General features: G+C 42.4%; 1 protein-coding gene across 10 annotated transcripts in view; it reads left to right on the top strand.

Annotated features, from left to right (window-relative positions):
• The window catches only part of C8H1orf21 (chromosome 8 C1orf21 homolog), a 241,691-nt gene that overhangs the window by 64,420 nt on the left and 159,731 nt on the right, over positions 1 to 17,540 (top strand). For 9 of the 10 annotated variants that reach the window (XR_006174694.2, XM_042851283.2, XM_065555653.1 and 6 more), the window contains exon 2: positions 9,576 to 9,781. The exons of the other annotated variant lie outside the window; for it this stretch is intronic. Coding sequence is in view for 8 of the 9 variants with exons in the window: in XM_042851283.2 (XP_042707217.1) it covers positions 9,688 to 9,781 (94 nt within the window). In the remaining variant the exon portion in view is untranslated. The remainder of the gene's footprint in view (positions 1 to 9,575; positions 9,782 to 17,540) is intronic. 10 annotated transcript variants of the gene reach the window in all.

Below are 17,540 nucleotides of genomic sequence, written 5' to 3'. Positions count from 1 at the left end.
GTTTGAACTGTTTGCAAAGGGAGGCAGGGAATAAAGTTCAGGTGTTACCCGCCCACCCTAGGGGCACCCACCTTTACCCTGTTCCTAGGGCTCAGGGAATAACCCTGTTAATTTAGGCACCCACCCTTACCCTTCTGTGAGCTTAAGGTGTAACCTTACACTCTGTGGGTTTGCGGGGTCTTTTACCCGTGAAAGAGCCTTACACAATAATATTCTTAACATCTATTTATTAACAATCACCAAAATAGAATTGACATGCTTAAGCATACAATGTTCCCCACTCCCAATAAGGCAGACCAACTTTTCCCTTCTGGCCAGTCAGGATCAGGTCATCCAGAGGCTCCAACTTCTGCACGATATAGTTGGCAGGGTGTTACAGTCTGGCAGCTCTGATCTTGGGCTGTGTCCTGGAGTTGGTTCCAAAGAACTTCCTTTTGGACTCCAGTTTATATAGTGAAACTAGATTCCTGCTTAGCTATACCTTAACCAATCATTTTACTAAAGTATCCCGGCCAATGGGAGCTGCAAAGCCAGGACTCTGGGCAGAGGCAGCATGCAGAGCTGCCTGGCCACGCCTCCACCTAGCAGCTGAGCGAGGGGATGTTGCCGCTTCCGGGGACGCCCCCAGGTAAGTGCCGCTCAGAGCCTGCCTCACCCCATCCCGTGCCCCAACCCCTGCCTCCTCCCACACCCAAACACTGCTGCAGGGGGGCGCGATGGCCCAAGACTGCCCCAGCAGCTGCCTGAGCTGCCCCTGAGCCAGGCGCACCTGCCACTGCAGAAGTCACGGAGGTCACAGAAAGTTATGGAATCCGTGACCTCTGTGACAAACTCGCAGCTTTATTGATAAGTGATTCCTTGCCAGACAGAATGCAATCAAAGAAAGTTTTCTTAAACATCTGAAGATCTGTTTCTTTATCTGGTGGCAATGCGTACTATTAGGACAGGATCGCCTTCTTAACAACCCAATAGTCCATTGTTTTAATGGCATTTAGATGGAATGTGAGGCTGTGACTTTCTGCTGCTTGGCTCATGGCTGCTGCCTTCCTAATATGGCTGCCGAAAAAGGCCTCAGACCTTACACAGAGTGTTGTTTTTTTTAAAGGCAACATCGGCCATTTGGTACATTCCAAAGACAAAAATTATGGTTGTCTGCCTCAGAGAGAACTTTTAGTCAATTAAAAAAATCTTTCCTGGCACAGACAGTCTAGGGCAATTTAGGAAGGGGGATAGTCTTTGATCAAGGATAGGAAAATGGGGAAGATCCCTCATTGTGACTCCCAAGGGTCTTCATTCAATGCAAACACAGAAATATGTGTTACTTTATAGTTCTGAAAATATTTTCTTCAAAATTTAAATCAAACTGGTCTGTGTATTGCAGTGAACAAATCTGATTAACAGCACTAAGTAAAATGCTTGGGTTTTTCAATGGCTGAACTGTTACAAGAAGCTAATGTGGTCTCTCTCTTTTAAACTTTTTTTTCTCTCCTTGTAAACTTGTTCAGCACTTACTGCTATGTGATCTCTAAAACTTTGTGAAATTATCACCTGGTTTCCTGAGTGGTCAATATGGGAGGAAACTTTGTGTGTTTGCAACCCCCATAAAATGAAGATCTGGCTATCTCAGTGCAGTAAACAAAGACTAATACAAATACAGAAGCACCTGCAAATTCTTCTGTTAAGCATTTTGTATTCAGTTTTAGCGTTGCTCCATGAGACCCTAACCCTTAACTAAGTTATGGGAAACAAGATATACCTTGCAAAGTTTTCAACTTTGGTACAGAATTATGGGAATCTAGTTTACTTGTGGGAGCCACTATGGTATTTTAAAAAACTACTCTGCAAGAAAATTCGTTAGGGTAGGATAGTGCCTTTGGCTCCCATCCCGCCAATAGTGTTTGCTCAGAAGCTCCACCAGGAACAGCAGAATGAAACGGGCAACGGGCTTTGTTGCAAGGATAGGTTCCTGGGTTAGTGTTTTTGTTGTGTGGTGTGTGGTTGCTGGTGAGTATTTGCTTCAGGTTCGGGGGCTGTCTGTAAGCGAGGACTGGCCTATCTGCCAAGATCTGTGAGAGTGAGGAATCGTCCTTCAGGATAGGTTGTAGATCCTTGATGATGCGCTGGAGAGGTTTTAGTTGGGAGCTGAAGGTGACGGCTAGTGGCGTTCTGTTACCTTCTTTGTTGGGCCTGTCCTGTAGTAGGTGACTTCTGGGTACTCTTCTGGCTTTGTCGATCTGTTTCTTTACTTCAGCAGATGGGTATTGTAGTTGTAAGAACACTTGATAGAGATCTTGTAGGTGTTTGTCTCTGTCTGAGGGGTTGGAGCAAATGCGGTTGTATCTTAGAGCTTGGCTGTAGACAATGGATCGTGTGGTGTGGTCTGGATGAAAGCTGGAGGCATGTAGGTAAGTATAGCGGTCAATAGGTTTCCGGTATAGGGTGGTGTTTATGTGACCATCACTTATTAGCACTGTAGTGTCCAGGAAGTGGATCTCTTGTGTGGACTGGTCCAGGCTGAGGTTGATGGTGGGATGGAAATTGTTGAAATCATGGTGGAATTCCTCAAGGGCTTCTTTTCCATGGGTCCAGATGATGAAGATGTCATCAATGTAGCGCAAGTAGAGTAGGGGCGTTAGGGGACGAGAGCTGAGGAAGTGTTGTTCTAAGTCAGCCATACATGCCAACATGCCAACATTTTTATGGCTGACTTAGAACAATGCTTCCTCAGCTCTCGTCCCCTAACGCCCCTTCCCTTTCCTGGGCCAGCAGGAACTTAGTCTATAGAGAAACCAAAGAAAGATCACTAGAAAAGTTATTTAAGAGCATTGTGAAAACAGTCTGTACCCTCACCCCCTCGGAGGGCAGGAATGCCTTGCACTTCTCATCAAGGATTCCCTTTGACCAACTGAAGGAGCAGCATTGTGGGCTACAAAGAGAAGTTTGTCCAGCCTTCCTTGACTAGAGGGAAGATCACTTCTATACGCAGGGCCTTTGAGAGGTACTAAAAGAGGAAATGAATTAGAGGAATCCCAGGACACAGACAGAAAAAGACTGAGAAGAAAGATTGAAAAAAAAAGAAAAGAAAGAAACATGAGGGAGAAAAACAAAGTGCAGAAGGGTTGATGAGAGAGAGTCAGGGAGAAGTGGAAAGTGGAGAAAAATTGCGTGCATTTAGAGTGGAGACTGTACTCTAGTTTCTCAGCTCCCACTTTTAATGGTGGTAATTGCTGGTAGTCAGAAGGAGCTCTGGGAATAAAGTCTTTCACCTCCCATTTGGAAGTGTGTATATCTAGCCTCTACCATTTCTCCTGGTGCCCTACACACAAAACTGTTAATCTTAAAACTGCTATGTTTTAATCTGGGAAACGTAGACTTTTTTTTTTTTTGAGCTTCCTAGGAGATTTTTCTTACTAAGATTTTATAGTTTGAAACTTGCAAATTGCATCTTGAATCTGGATAGTGGGTAATGTGGGTGGTGAACACAACTGCAAATGGCTTGGGGGGGGATTTCTAGTCTGTTTATTTTTGGCCACTGGACTATGTATGCCACTAGCACTCTAGAACAACTAAAGAATATTTCAAGTTAAATAATATAATTATAACAAAACTGGGTGGAAACTTCCATTGTGTCCTAATAATGCTTCTTAACACGTGAAGTACAGTATTGCATTTTACAGGTTCAAAACACCATACATACATTAACTAATCCTGAGAAATATCCATGTGAGGGAGACATACCACATGTAGTAATCCTGAACAGTGCCTGAACATCACCACCATGAACTTCTGTACAGTGAGGCAATAAAGGTTCCCTCAATAATGGAGGCAGTATCAAGAAGGCTTGATCATTGCAAGGTGTCATGTATCATGGATTATGTTTGTTCTGCAAAATTAATGCTTGGGACAATGCTTGCTATCCTTGTTTTTTCCATACTATCTCAGTGTCACAGTAGGTATCTGTTCTCTGAGCATTTTACCACTCTGTAATCATGTTAACACTCCAAGGTTACTAAAGATTTAGGAAATATTTAATATTTCCAGTCCTAATAGTAAACTTTTCTCAGTGTACTTGTTTATTAACTCATTTTATTGCTTACCAGAGCAGATGGACACGCAGACCAATGATCATCTATTTGTATTTTTATTTATAGGTACCATTACACTTATTGTCCTTTCCTCTAATCTAAAAAAATGCGAAATTCTAGTTCTTGTGTTCTAGTTACTCTGTTTAACTATTGTGTGCTTTTGTGCACAGCCCTTCTCGTTAATAAGGTGGTGTAAGCTACCTGAGCGTAAAAAGAATAAAACTCTGTTGTGGTTCTCTTCTCCCACAGAAACACTGCATACTTCCTGAGATTCTGGGGTTTCCATTGTTTCATCCTAGTCATCCTTGAGGTAGCAGATTACGTTCACTAACATTCTGGTCATGGATGATAAGACCATTTTCCAGAATTCATAGGAGCTGGTCCTGGACCAGCCAGAGGTATTGTTGCTGATTGACACAAGATATTTTCGGGTGAAGAGCTTTGCCATTTTTCTCATTCCCACAACCTACCAATGCTCAGGGTTGTCAAGCATATTTCCCTAGCCTGTATGTGGGTTACTCCCACCCTGACTTTCATCAACAGTTCATCTAACTCAGACCATTTAGGGAGTCCATCAGCATACTACTGGATCATTACTATTGCCAATTACACCAACCACGTACCTTCATGACTCCTTGATACAGGTCATGCCAGGAAGAAATAGTCAGATGAAACATCAGTCGGTGCCTATAAAGATGAATCCTTGATAGCTGCCACCTGTCCTCTGCAGTCAGCTATGTGGGCACACGAGAAGCATCACGACCATAGCTTCCTATTGATAACATGTTGTTTGTAGTCAATGAGCCCTTCACCGTGATCTTATTGGTGACAAGGCACTGATCTGCCTTGCAGCAACTTGGCTGACTGACATCACAGGCCTGGTTCTCCATCTCTCTTCTCCCAAGGATACTCTAGTAACTACAGGTTCAGAACTACGAAATTCAAATTTGGAGGCAGGATAGCCATTCTATTCTCTTACAGGCTCAACTATTGGAAAATCTCACCCTTTGGCTCTGTCATAAGGGGGGGAAAGGTTGTATCCTTTGAGTATGTGTCAGTGTGGATCCCACTGTAGATGTATGATCGCTTGTGCATGAGACTTGTCTTTTGAATAGCTGTGTTCCTTGAGGGGGCACATATGCCCTGTACTGCCTCATGCTTCCATATGAGGGCATAAAGAGTGGGATGCCTACAACTGTCCCTCAATTCCCTCTTATTGCCCATGGCAGTGAGATGGGACCCAGTGAGTATCCAGCCCTCTAGTCTTTAGCTCTTGCTAAACTCTTCATCACTCTTTCTACTTTCCATAGGAAAATAAAACCAACTCAACCCATCTAGACTGATCCCTGACCGTCAGCATGCCTATATAGGGCAGCTCAACTATTCCTGCCTCATGGCAGACTCTAAGTCAGTGGTTTTCAAACTGTGGTTGTGACCCAGTACTGGATGTAAGGCACTTGGTTGTGGCAGCTCTGGTCAGCACTGCCGACCGGGCCGTTAAAAGTCTCGTCGGCGGTGCTGCCCGGCTATGGTGGGCTAGTTCCTACCTGTTCTGACATTGCACTGCGTCCCAGAAGCAGCCAGCAACAGGTCCGGCTCCTAGGCAGGGAAGCCACAGGGCACTGCGCGCTGCCCCCACCCCAAGCACCAGCTCCGCACTCCCATTGGTCGGGAGCTGCACAGAGAGCTTGCGCGCCTCCGCCTAGGAGCCAGACCTGCTGCTGGCTGCTTCCGGGGCGCAGTGCAGTCCACGGTGCCAGGACAGACAGGAAGCCTGCCTTAGCAACCCTGCTGCGCCGCTGACTGGGAGCCGCCTGAGGTAACCCCCTGCCCCAATCCCCTGCTCCAGCCCTGAGTGTCCCACAAACCCGGAGCCCCTGAGTGCCCCCCAAACCCCTCATTCCCAGAGCCTGCCCCCGTCCCCCACCACACCCCAGCCCTGAGCCTCCTCCTGCACCCCAAATCCCTCATCCCCAGCTTCATTGGGTCATGGGCATCAACAATTTCCTTCAACTGGGTCTCCAGAAAAAAAGTTTGAAAACCACCACTCTAAGTTGTCAGACCTGGCAGAGGCTCTGATGCTGAAGATCGTTGACTATATGCTGCACTCAAGCATGCTGGCCTAGCATTCAGCTCTCTCAAGGTCCATCTCACAGCAAGAGTAGCATGTCACATTCTGGTTCATTCATGCTTGTTTGTCTCCCATCAGCCTTATGCCCTAATGGAGGGGTTTGAAGCTATTCATCTAAAATAACATTCTGACACTTACATTATTAGGGCACACTAATGTAGATACACATTGTTATAAGCAGTGACTCTCACTCTGTTATAGGAATGTAAGATCAGTTAAGATGATTTAAATAAAATTGCTGCATCTTCATTTCTGTGGTTGTTCTTCTTTAAATACTTACAATGTATATAAATGGAATTAACGTGGTGCTTTTTTGCATACTAACTGGTAGGGTGACCAGATTACAAGCGTAAAATATCGGGACGGGGGCGGAGCCAAAAAAGGGGGCGGGGCCAAAAATTTAAGGGGCCTGGGGCATTAGCAGGCCCCGCGCGCTGCCCTCCCCGCGGAGCCTCCCACCCCCTGGCCCGCCACGGACATATGCGGGGCAGCGCGGAGCGGGCAGGAGCCGGGTGGGTGGCAGGGGCCGAATCCCCGCTGCTGCCAGGGAGCCCCGCGCCTCTCCCTCCCGCTCGCGGCTGTGGCTCCCTCCCGACGCGACGCGCCCCCCCGCTGCCCCGGGCACATGCGGCGCGCGTCCCCCGCGCCTAGTCTCCCTCCCGCCGGGAACGAGCAGCTGGATGTGCGCCGCATGTGCGCGGGGCAAGCTGGCGCGTCCGGCCAGGAAGGAGCCGCGGCCGTGAGCGGGACGGAGAGGCGCGGGGCTCCCCAGCAGCAGCGGGGATTCAGCCCGCGCCACCCACCCACCCCCCGCCCGCTCCGCGCTGCCCCGGCCCGGACCCACCGCGCTGCCCCGCGGGCTGCAGGGCTGGAGCAGCCTCCAGGCTGCACTCCCGGCCCCGGGTGAGGCAGCCCGCGGGAAGAAGCCCTCTGGCGCAGTGGGGGGGCTCACAGCTGAGCCCGCCGTCTCCCTCCCTTGCCAGGCCCCCTTTGCCTGCTCGCCTGCCCGGTGCCCGGGTGCTGGAGCTGACTTACCAGCTCCAGGATCCAGGCACCGCCGCCGCCAGTCCCTCCCTCCAGGCTTGCACCGCCATGCTGCAAGCCTGGGAGGGAGGAGGAATGCTGGGGAAGAGGCGGGGCCAGGGCGGGGATTTGAGGAGGGAGCCAATGGGGGGAGAAGGGGGCGGAGCCGGAGCGGAAGGGAAAATTTCTTCTTTGTCCCGCGTCCCGACCAAACATCGGTCGGGACGCGGGACAAAGAAGCAAATATCGGGACAGTCCCGATAAAATCGGGACGTCTGGTCACCCTACTAACTGGTAATATCTAAATGTTATTTAATGAGCTGACTGATAAAATCAGGGCTTGAAAAATCGCCTCAGGCACTTGCCCAAGGCAAGTAGGAAGCTTTTCCAGGCAATAGCCATCATCTATTACAAAATCTAAACTTCCTTTTAAAAATTAGTAAGTTTCCAGTCCTCATGGGGACAAAGAATATATTTTGCATAAGGAAGATTAACTGAGGATGTGCTGTCTTCCTTAGTCCACAGACTGACAATTCCAGTGCCTCTGCTGCTCAAAGCTTGCCTAGGATATTGCAAAGTGAAAATTTGAACAGTCTTGTCATTTTCACGGCCACTATTTAGAACAATATTTAGCATGGGGATCGGGTCCATTTCATTCTGCTGCTGCTTGGGAAAGCTATGAGCTATAGCAAAGGTGGGTAATAGAGCTTTACTGGAGAGGGAACCCAAAACTGAAAGCTAGGTGATCTTATACAGTAGTGGAAATTATCTCCCTTGTAGCAACCAGAAAATGAGGGAAGGTTAGAGTTGCATTTCTTCTGAACAATGGGTCCCTATCTCTGTCTACAGCTAGTACATTAGTTCTCTGGCTACTAAGAGTCTGGTAAAATTTCCTACCCTATGAGAGGGTGGATGGGAGTAAGAGGAAAACAAATTGATTGAATAAGTTAGAAATCTGTTGGGGGAGGGGAATTTTGGGGAGGGAGGAGAAATATTTTCTGCATTCTATGGGGTTTAGGTAGAGGATACAGGTACCATGAACAGAAAGTGTGTATATGGAGGGATGGGAAACAGACATTGTTTGGAATGGGATTTCAGTGTATATTTAGATGTTTTGCTGAATCAAGGCCCTTAGCCATTAAATTGGGAGAGAGAGTTGCCTTTGTGGGGGTTTGATGGCACAGCTGTTTTTCCACCCTGAATACTAGGCTCAGTCCTCGGGCATGAAACTAGTCTGTTTAGGTGGAAAGAGGAGAGAGAGTTTTGAATTCAGAATATTGGCATAGTACTTGTAGATCAGAAAAGTGTCAGTATAAAAGTATCAGTACATTTTTCAAGATGTGGATGAAATTATATAGTTCAGATTTTGGTTACAAATTATGAACAGTCAAGTGTCAGAAGGAGGCTGGCCAATGCACAGTGTCTGGGTTTTGAACTGTAATAGGATTTGCAATCTCATTTTGCATTTATACCGGCCCTACCTTCATAGATAAACTTTGTCATGATGTATGTGAAATAAACAGGTCTGCAACTATTAACATAAATAGCTGAGAAATACTGGATTAAAAAACATACTCCACTAAGTGACTTTGAATTGTATAACCTTAGAAATAAAAGTAATAGTGGGTGTGTCTACACAGCAATTAAACAGCCACAGCTGACCCAAGTCACAAACATCTACACTGCAATTTTACATCCATGCAGCCTGAGCCCCATGAGCCCGAGTCAGCTGATATAGGCCACCTGCCAGTGTTTAATTGCTATGTAGACATACCCAGAATGTCTGTCCCCCACGTTTAGATACTCATATAGGCATTTAAGTACAGATGAGCATTTGTGTGTTTTGTATGCAGAGTTGCACTGGTTTAACTAAAGGTGTGATTCTTACATCAATTTAGTTAAATGAGTGCAGCTTTGTGTGTGGACACTCTTTTATATTGGTTTAAACTTTTTTTTTTAATTGGTTTAGCTTGAAGAGTACCCACACAGCCATTGGTATTGGTTTTTTAAACAGATTTTAACAGTCTCTAAGGTGCCACAAGTACTCCTGTTCTTTTTGCGGATACAGACTAACACGGCTGCTACTCTGAAACCTAAGAAAATTAGCTTGATGGACAGATTATGAAAAGTAGCAAGAGAAGCAAATGTCTCTGATTTCTCATATGTGCTTCAGGGGAAAAAAAATGTGTGTTTATTCTTTGAGACGGTGTTTTTCCTGCACTTCTCTCCCCAAAATACCATCGTGATATTTTCCTGTTTGCCAAAAAGTGCAGCCTTCTTAATGATGGCTTTCTGTCAATATGCTTAGAAATATTTTTCTCCTCTTACATCTGCAGGTAGAAGTGTCTTGACAACCAAGCAAGAAGGTGGATTATTTTTAAAACAATGCTTAGGCATCTGTAGAGATGATTTGTGGTTCAGTCCAGCTGGAGCTGACTGAATGAAGCTATGGGCTGTGCGTCAGCCAAGCATGTTTCTACTGTTCAAAATGAAGAGGAAGCTCAGAAGGGGAAGAACTACCAGAATGGAGATGTATTTGGTGGTGAGTGTTGTGGGATCTTATCTTGCTTACGCATCATTAATGTTTTTGAAATTCTAATTGGGAGTCTCACCCTTCTTATGAACTAAGAATGAAAAAGAAAGTTGAACTGAATCATGACAATACTAGTGGAGTTATCACATCTAAGGGATAGTATCGGAAGATTGTTGAAATTATATTGTTGTTGTTTGGATCAGATGTGAAATCAGAGCGTTTATTGCAGATCTATGGAACGTTCTGCTTCCAGCGATCTGAAGTATGGTGGTATCTTCAACTACACACAGTGTAGGGAAATTTAAGGGCAACCATTCACTTCGAATTCCGAAGTTATACATTTTATATTTCTGCTATCAGGTGCCAAATGTAAAATTTGCTTTAAAACCCCTACTATGTAAGCAAAATAAATCCCCCAATTCCCTCCATCCCGCTATAACAGGAGAAAAATGTCAAACCCTAAGTCTTCTAGAGAGCAGAATATGAAAGTACTGTAAAATTAGAAGTGGGAAGTTATCAATAATATTTAAATAACCTTCTGTGAAGATTGAGGTGGTAGAGAAGATTTTGAACATGGCAGGGTAACATAAAGCTAATCTGTGTAGTTGGAAAGAAGATTGTTTTGAAATCGGAGTTTTGCCATGATACTTAAATGCTAATTATGGTAACGTCAACATTGTGATTTTTTTCAGACTCTATTAGCATATGTTTAACTATTTTTGTAATTGATGAGGAGTAGATTATGAAATGTGTTAAGAATGATTATAGAAAAATGTACACAATGTGAGGTTTCCAGGCCTGTCCAGACATTATAAGGAAACTATTTCCTACTAACAAGGTGATTTGGTATTGGATCCTTGGATTCAATATTCTTAAAATAGTTGCACTGCTATTTAGAATGCCAAGCTTCTCTTCTGTGGTGGTTGTTATAGCAATTATTTGTGCAGAATTAAGAATGCTATGCTGCAGTAGCAAAGCTATCACTGCTATTGAAGTAAGGAAGGAGGAGGAGCTTCACTTCAACCTGTCTGTGGAGGGTATGTTTATTCCCAGCAGCAGAGACAAAGTAAAACTACCTCAAATTATATCTGTAATCTGAATTGAGGGTCTTCAAAAATGTGAACCTCTATGATGAGGGTGTTTTGGTTTGGTTGTTTTTTTTTTGTTCATGTTTTCCTTTACTATCTTGTAAGATGATACATTTGGAATTCTGATTTCAGTATTTGAACTTTTATATAATACAGACTTTATGGATATTAAGAGCAAAATTTCCTCTTTTGTTATTAAAGGAATAGTAAGATAGAGGTTAACTGATATTTAAGCAGTAAGACTAGTCAGAAAATGCATTTCTGGGAGATTTTTTTCATTGCATGCCTTTAGTCCACAGTAACACAAGGGCATATACCATAACTTCAGTCACATGAGAACCTAAATTATGTTTAAAAGGTAAGAGGAATTTGAGGGCACAAGGGATTGTAATGGGATGTAGAATCTTGCCCCTTTATGTTGACACTTTGCCACCCTGGGCTAGATATGAAGCTACTGAAAGTTATCACCATCAGATGTTCAGGGGACTGTTTCAAATTTATTTCCTTTTCCATCTTCCTATAAAGAGTTTCCCATACCATCTTTGTTGTCGGTCTAGACAGGCAATCTATGGTTTGGGGCCCCAATTCAGCAATCCATCCCTTCTCTCCAAAGCACTTCAAACACGTACTTAGGTCCCATTGAATTCGGTGGCACTTCAGCACATGCATAAATGCTTTGCTGGATTGGGGCTGGAATGCACCTAGAGACCAAGCTATTCTCTTATTTTTAGAAGTGGGCCCTCCAGATTAGGTTTGAGACATTTTGGAATTGCAGTATGGGGGGGAGGGGAGAGCCTTGCCTTTTTGCTGTCCTTGTTGCATCTGTTCTGTGGATCAATGGAACACATTGGTCTCCAGGTTTGGCAATGTGCCGTACTTCCGTGTGCATGGCATGTAAAATATGTCCTGCACAGTTTTTAATATAAAAAAGAGAGGGAGAAGTTTACACCTGAGCATAGGGTTTGTGCAACCTCATCAACAACCAATCAGAATTCCTTAGATTTCTAAGTCTGTTTCATAATAGACTGAACCTCTTGCTTCACTCCTCCTTTCATGTTTTAAATTATCCTGGGCAGTTGCATTGTGTAAGATGAATTGGATCTGACATTGCAAGGTTTTTTAAATTTCCTATTAAACATTTATGTTGTTAATCCAAAACAAAATTCCATCTGACACATCTGTAGAGTTATTCTTTCAGTAAAGGCAAAAAGAAATACAGTAAGCACTGTATCAGAGAGCTGTCACAACCAATCCACTACAAGCATAGAGATTAGCAATGCTAGATTTTACTGTAGGATGTCACCTAGGGCAATGAATCTTAAATGTAGCTTCAAGAGATGTTGGTGGTCCATGGTGCCACAGCCACCACTGATTGCTAACGGTGCTTCATAGCACTCAAGGGAGCCACAGCACTGCCAGTGCTCAGCCTCTCCCTCCTTCTGCCAGCTGCCGAAAAACTGCTGCATGTTCCCCTGTCAACAGCTGGGAGCCATAAAAGCAGCAGTTCATCTGATCCAACCAATTGCTATGGGCAGGGCATTTCTGCAGACCATTGGGAGCTAAGCTTATCTTCAGGACAAACTAGGCAAACTAAGACCAGGTTTGGATGGAGGAGAGAGACTGGGGAGCATACATCTGAAGTGGAATGAGACTCTGAGGGAGAATGTTTTAGGTGCAGTTACATGAAGAAGAGAATGTGGGGAGTGAGGTGAAAGAGTAATAGAGATAATGAATAGCAGGAAGGAGGGCTGATGCTATGGTCACAGCATTTGATTCTATACAAAGAGAAACCACAGAGATGCAAATGTATTTGTAATTAGTGATGCCCAAATCTGTAGTCATATCGGAGACTAATCTGTCACAAAAAGATCTATTCAAAAACAGGCAGTGGGCTTTGCAGTTGCAAGAAGTCAACATGTACCTTGTTTAATTCTAACTGTGTTAATCAGGTCATATAGAAAAATGCTCTGGCCAGATTTATGAAAGGCCAGGATACTTTTATGACCGCTAATAGCATTTGGAGCTATGCAAGATAAATTAAGGTAATCAAATCTCCTATTTTGGGGGAGATTTGGTTATGGATAGCATTGCACAGTTGCCTCTAAGTGCATCATTGTTTCACTTTCTTCCAAAGCATCAGGTTTTGGGTATTGCCAAAGCTGAGGTGTGAAACTGAATAGACCAACAGTCAGATCTGGTTTAATGAATCCTATAGTGTGTTTTTGAGCAAGAGTTCCCATCTGTTCTATTCATACATCATAAATTAAAGGGTGAGATGAAGAATAATAAAAATTGCACCCTTGAATTAGTTAGACAGCTTTTTCCTTTACTCAATGCGCAGCTTTTGTCTATTAAAGTTCAAATTACTTCTTGAAGCCAGGATTTTATGTGTTTGTGCCTACACACATCACTAATGCAAATGTAGGGAAATGCTATATCTTTTGATGCTGGGATGTCTGAGGAATATTCTCTGGGGAGAGGGGATTATGAATTTCATTCTGCTGGATGTTCCAACAAGTTATTCTAGGCTACATTTATCTACCTCACAGAGGGGTTCTGAGGATTAGATTGTCAGCACTGGTGCAGTGCCTTGAAGATGTAAAAAGCTATATATAAGCTCTAAATACAAAGTTCCCTAGCTTTAAAATGTTTGCTTGCTCAGAGCCCTCAGTCATACTCCTTCATTTTAGGTGCCTTTTGTTTTATTATTATTTGTATGTTCAGTTCCTTCCTCAGACAGGTGAAAGAAGGAGAAATTGGAGAAATCTGTCCCGAATCACAAGCTGTGCTTGATTTCCATAGCTCCTGAGAGAACTTGAACGGCCATGTTAGGTGATGATGAGGAAGACAGGCTTAACTCATTGTTAGTGCTATTCTTCTCTTGGTGTTGAGTCTAATTTGAATGCACATGACATGCAATATTTTGCCCCTTGTTGCTCAGCTGGAGTCTGGAAAGCAGGCGACTTCCCCCTCACACTTTCTTCATAGAGTAGAGTCCCCTAACTGGGGGCCAGTAGTAAGTGCCTTCAATGTTGAGAGCTTGTAGAGTACAACCAGTATGACTGTTTTTACAAAGAATTGTGATGCTGAGCGACCAAGGAGAGGCAGTACAATCTTTCACTTGACTGTAGCCTACTCAGCTTTACTCAACTCAGCCTGCTTGGTTTAGCCTTAAAGAATTTTTAGAGGGGTTCTGAGTCTTGTCAACATTGGAGTAATTTGGTGATGCAAACCCATTCCACACCTGAAATGCAATGCCCATCCACAAATGAAAATGCTGGCAACAGTGCACAACGTTTCCACTGCTGTTATGGTTGCTCTTGCTCTGAGCTCTGTCTGCACTGAGAATTTTTAGCAATTCTACCTTTGGTCTAGCACTAGTACAGCCCCACCAATTGCAACCAGGGAAACACTAGAATAAACTGGGCAGTGCTGTTATCCCCACTATGCCATCTAACCCATAATGCTGTGGTAAAAAAGTTTAACTGGTACCTAAACTATTGCTAGCATTAAGCACTACAGATGGAAAATATTATATCAAGAGCTAAGTGTTCTTGTTATTGTAACTAAAACTGGGTAGGTATCCATGGTCGGAGTGCAAATGTAAACAAGGTGTCATTGGTTGCTAGTGTGCTAATCACATGTCATCTAGACTTGCTCAGAGCAGTTTTAGATAAAAGTGGTGGTTTAAAACCACCTGGATGCTCCGCACTAGCTCTATTATCAATGGTAATTAGGGCTGTTGATTATTAATCATAGTTAACTCAAAAAAATGAACTGCGATTAATTGCAGTTTTAATCCACTGTTACACAATAGAATTCCAATTGAAATTTATTAAATATTTGTGGATGTTTTTCTACATTTTCAAATATATTGATTTAAATTACAACACAGAAAACAAAGTGTACAGTGCTCATTTTACATTATTTTATTACAAATATTTGCACTGTAAAAATGATAAACTAAAGAAATAATTTTTCAATTCACCTCATATAAGTACCATAATGCAATCTCTTTATTGTAAAAATGCAACTTACAAATGTAGATTTTTTTGTTATATAACTGCACTAAAAAACAAAATAATGTAAAACTTTAGAGCCAACAAGTCGACTCAGTCCTACTTCTTGTTCAGCCAATCGCTAAGACAAACAAGTTTGTTTACATTTATGGGAGATACTGCTCCTGGCTTCTTATTTACAATGTCACCTGATAGTGAGAACAGGCGTTCACATGGCACTTCTGTAGCTGACATTGTAAGATATTTACGTGCCAGATATGCTAAACATTCGTATGCCCCTTCATGCTTCGGCCACCATTCCAAAAGACATGCTTCCATGCTGAAGATGCTTCTTAAAAAAATAATGCATTAATTTTTAACTGAACGCCTTGGGGGAGAATTGTATGTCTCCTGCTCTGTTTTACCCTCATTCTGCCATATATTTCATGTTCTAGCAGTCTCGGATGATGACCCAGCACATGTTGTTCATTTTAAGAACACTTTCACTGTAGATTTGACAAAAGGCAAAGAAGGTACCAATGTGAGATTTCTAAAGATAGCTACAGCACTCGATCCAAGGTTTAGGAATCTGAAGTGCCTTCCAAAATCTGAGAGGGATGAGGTGTGGAGCATGATTTCAAAAGTCTTAAAAGAGCAACGCTCTGATGCGTAAACTAGAGATCCCGAGCCACCAAAAAATAAAATCAACCTTCTGCTGGTGGCATACAGGGCGGATAAAAATCAATGATTAAAAAAAATAAAAAATAAAAAAAATCGGATTTTTTAAATTAATTAATTAATTTTTAAATTAAATCAGATTTTTTTGATAAAATGCGTTTTGAGGGAAAAAACCTATCTAAAGATAGTTTTAATTAAGATACATTATAGCTCAAAGATATCTCATCATGGAATAGTGATTATAAATACTAATTCTATAGTATGAGACAATATATTCATGGAATATTTAAGAAAAGTTTTGTAAATGAGTTCCAAAAGTTCCTGGATTAGGGACCCAATTTTATGGGGTTCCAGTGGCTTCTGTATAGATTATTTAGGTTAATCTTTCTATCTACCCAATGAGACTCAGTGCTCAGTCTAGAAGATATCATCAGCGATGCTTAGTTTTGCAGTTCTCAAACTGTGGATTTGTGTGTCCAGAGATAACATGCTTGTTAACAGAAGTCTGGAGATAAATGTGAGAAGGGAAGGACAGGCAGTAGAAACAAAAGAGAAACTGTTTGAGCAGCATATTCCAGAAGTCTTGAGGTCTTTCTGAGTGTAGCCTTCGTTGATTTGAGATCTACAGTACATTCTCTCTCTAGAAGGGAGAACCTATAATGGCAGCAGGCTGTAAAAGCAGTTTGGGAATATTTTAATGAAGTTCCTCTACCTGTGGATAAGACAGGCATGCGTGCAAAATGCAAACAGTGCAACAAAGAAAAACTTGAAATTCAAAAATTCATATGCTTGTTTTGTTAAAATATTATATGTTTGCTGTTGAAGAAAAAAGTCCAGAATACATAACGTTGTTGTTTTAGTTAAATAAAACAATTTAAATGTCTGTCTGGTGATGTTCTCCTCCTAATTCAGCATGGCAAGAAAATCCTCCAAATATTAATGATTAACCTGTTGAATTGGAGATAGTTCACCTCCCAATGACTTCATAAATATCTGCTTCAATTACCTTTGGTAAATGAAATAACCAAACAATCATTCATTTTCTGATATAGCTGTAAAACTAATCTAAAAAGTTTTCAAAATAAATCACTTAAAAATGTATAGTGTGTACCTTCTAAAAATGAAACCTACGTCTATCTCTGAGTTGTGAAGAATATGTATTAAGGTTAGAACGACAAAGAAGAATGCACTTTTATGTAGAAATCCATGATTAAATCGAGTCTTCCTGACTAGTGATTTAAATCAATTTAAATCAAATCCATGCAACATCTGACTCAGTTGATGAAAGTGAACATGCATCAGTCTGCACTGCTTTGGATTGTTATCAAGCAGAACCCGTCATCAGCATGGACACGTCCTCTGGAATGGTGGTTGAAGATGAAGAACATTTGAATCTTTAGCGCATCTGGCACGTAATTATCCTGCGACTCTGGCTACAACAGTGCCATGCGAACGCCTGTTCTCACTTTCAGGTAACATTGTAAACAAGAAGCAGGCAGCATTTTCTTCTGCAAATGTGAACAAACTTATTTGTCTGAGTGACTGACTCAACAAGAAGTAGGACTGAGTGGATTTGTAGACGCTAAAGTTTTACATTGTTTGTTTTATTTTTGAATGTAGGTTTTTTTTGTACATAATTCTACATTTGTAAGTTCAACTTTCATGCTAAAGAGATTGGACTTGTATGAGGTGAATTGAAAAATACTATTTCTTTGTTTTTACACCACAAATCTTTGTAATCAAAAATAAATATAAAGTGAGCATTGTACTGTTAGTGTTCTGTTTTGTAATTGAAATCAATATATTTGAAAATGTAGAAAACATCAAAAAATTTAAATGGTATTCTGTTATTATTTAGCAGTACGATTAATCACAATTTTTTTTAATTGCTTGAGAGCCCTAGTGGTGGTAATAGTGGGAAATTTAAGGTGTGGTGGGAATGCAGTATAGGCACAGCGCAGGGCAATAAGGTTCCTGGCAGCAATCGATAGAAAAGAGTTGTAA

Source organism: Chrysemys picta, chromosome 8, assembly GCF_011386835.1.
Source record: "Chrysemys picta bellii isolate R12L10 chromosome 8, ASM1138683v2, whole genome shotgun sequence".
Taxonomy (NCBI): domain Eukaryota; kingdom Metazoa; phylum Chordata; order Testudines; family Emydidae; genus Chrysemys; species Chrysemys picta.
This window is presented reverse-complemented; position numbering and strand designations above follow the sequence as displayed.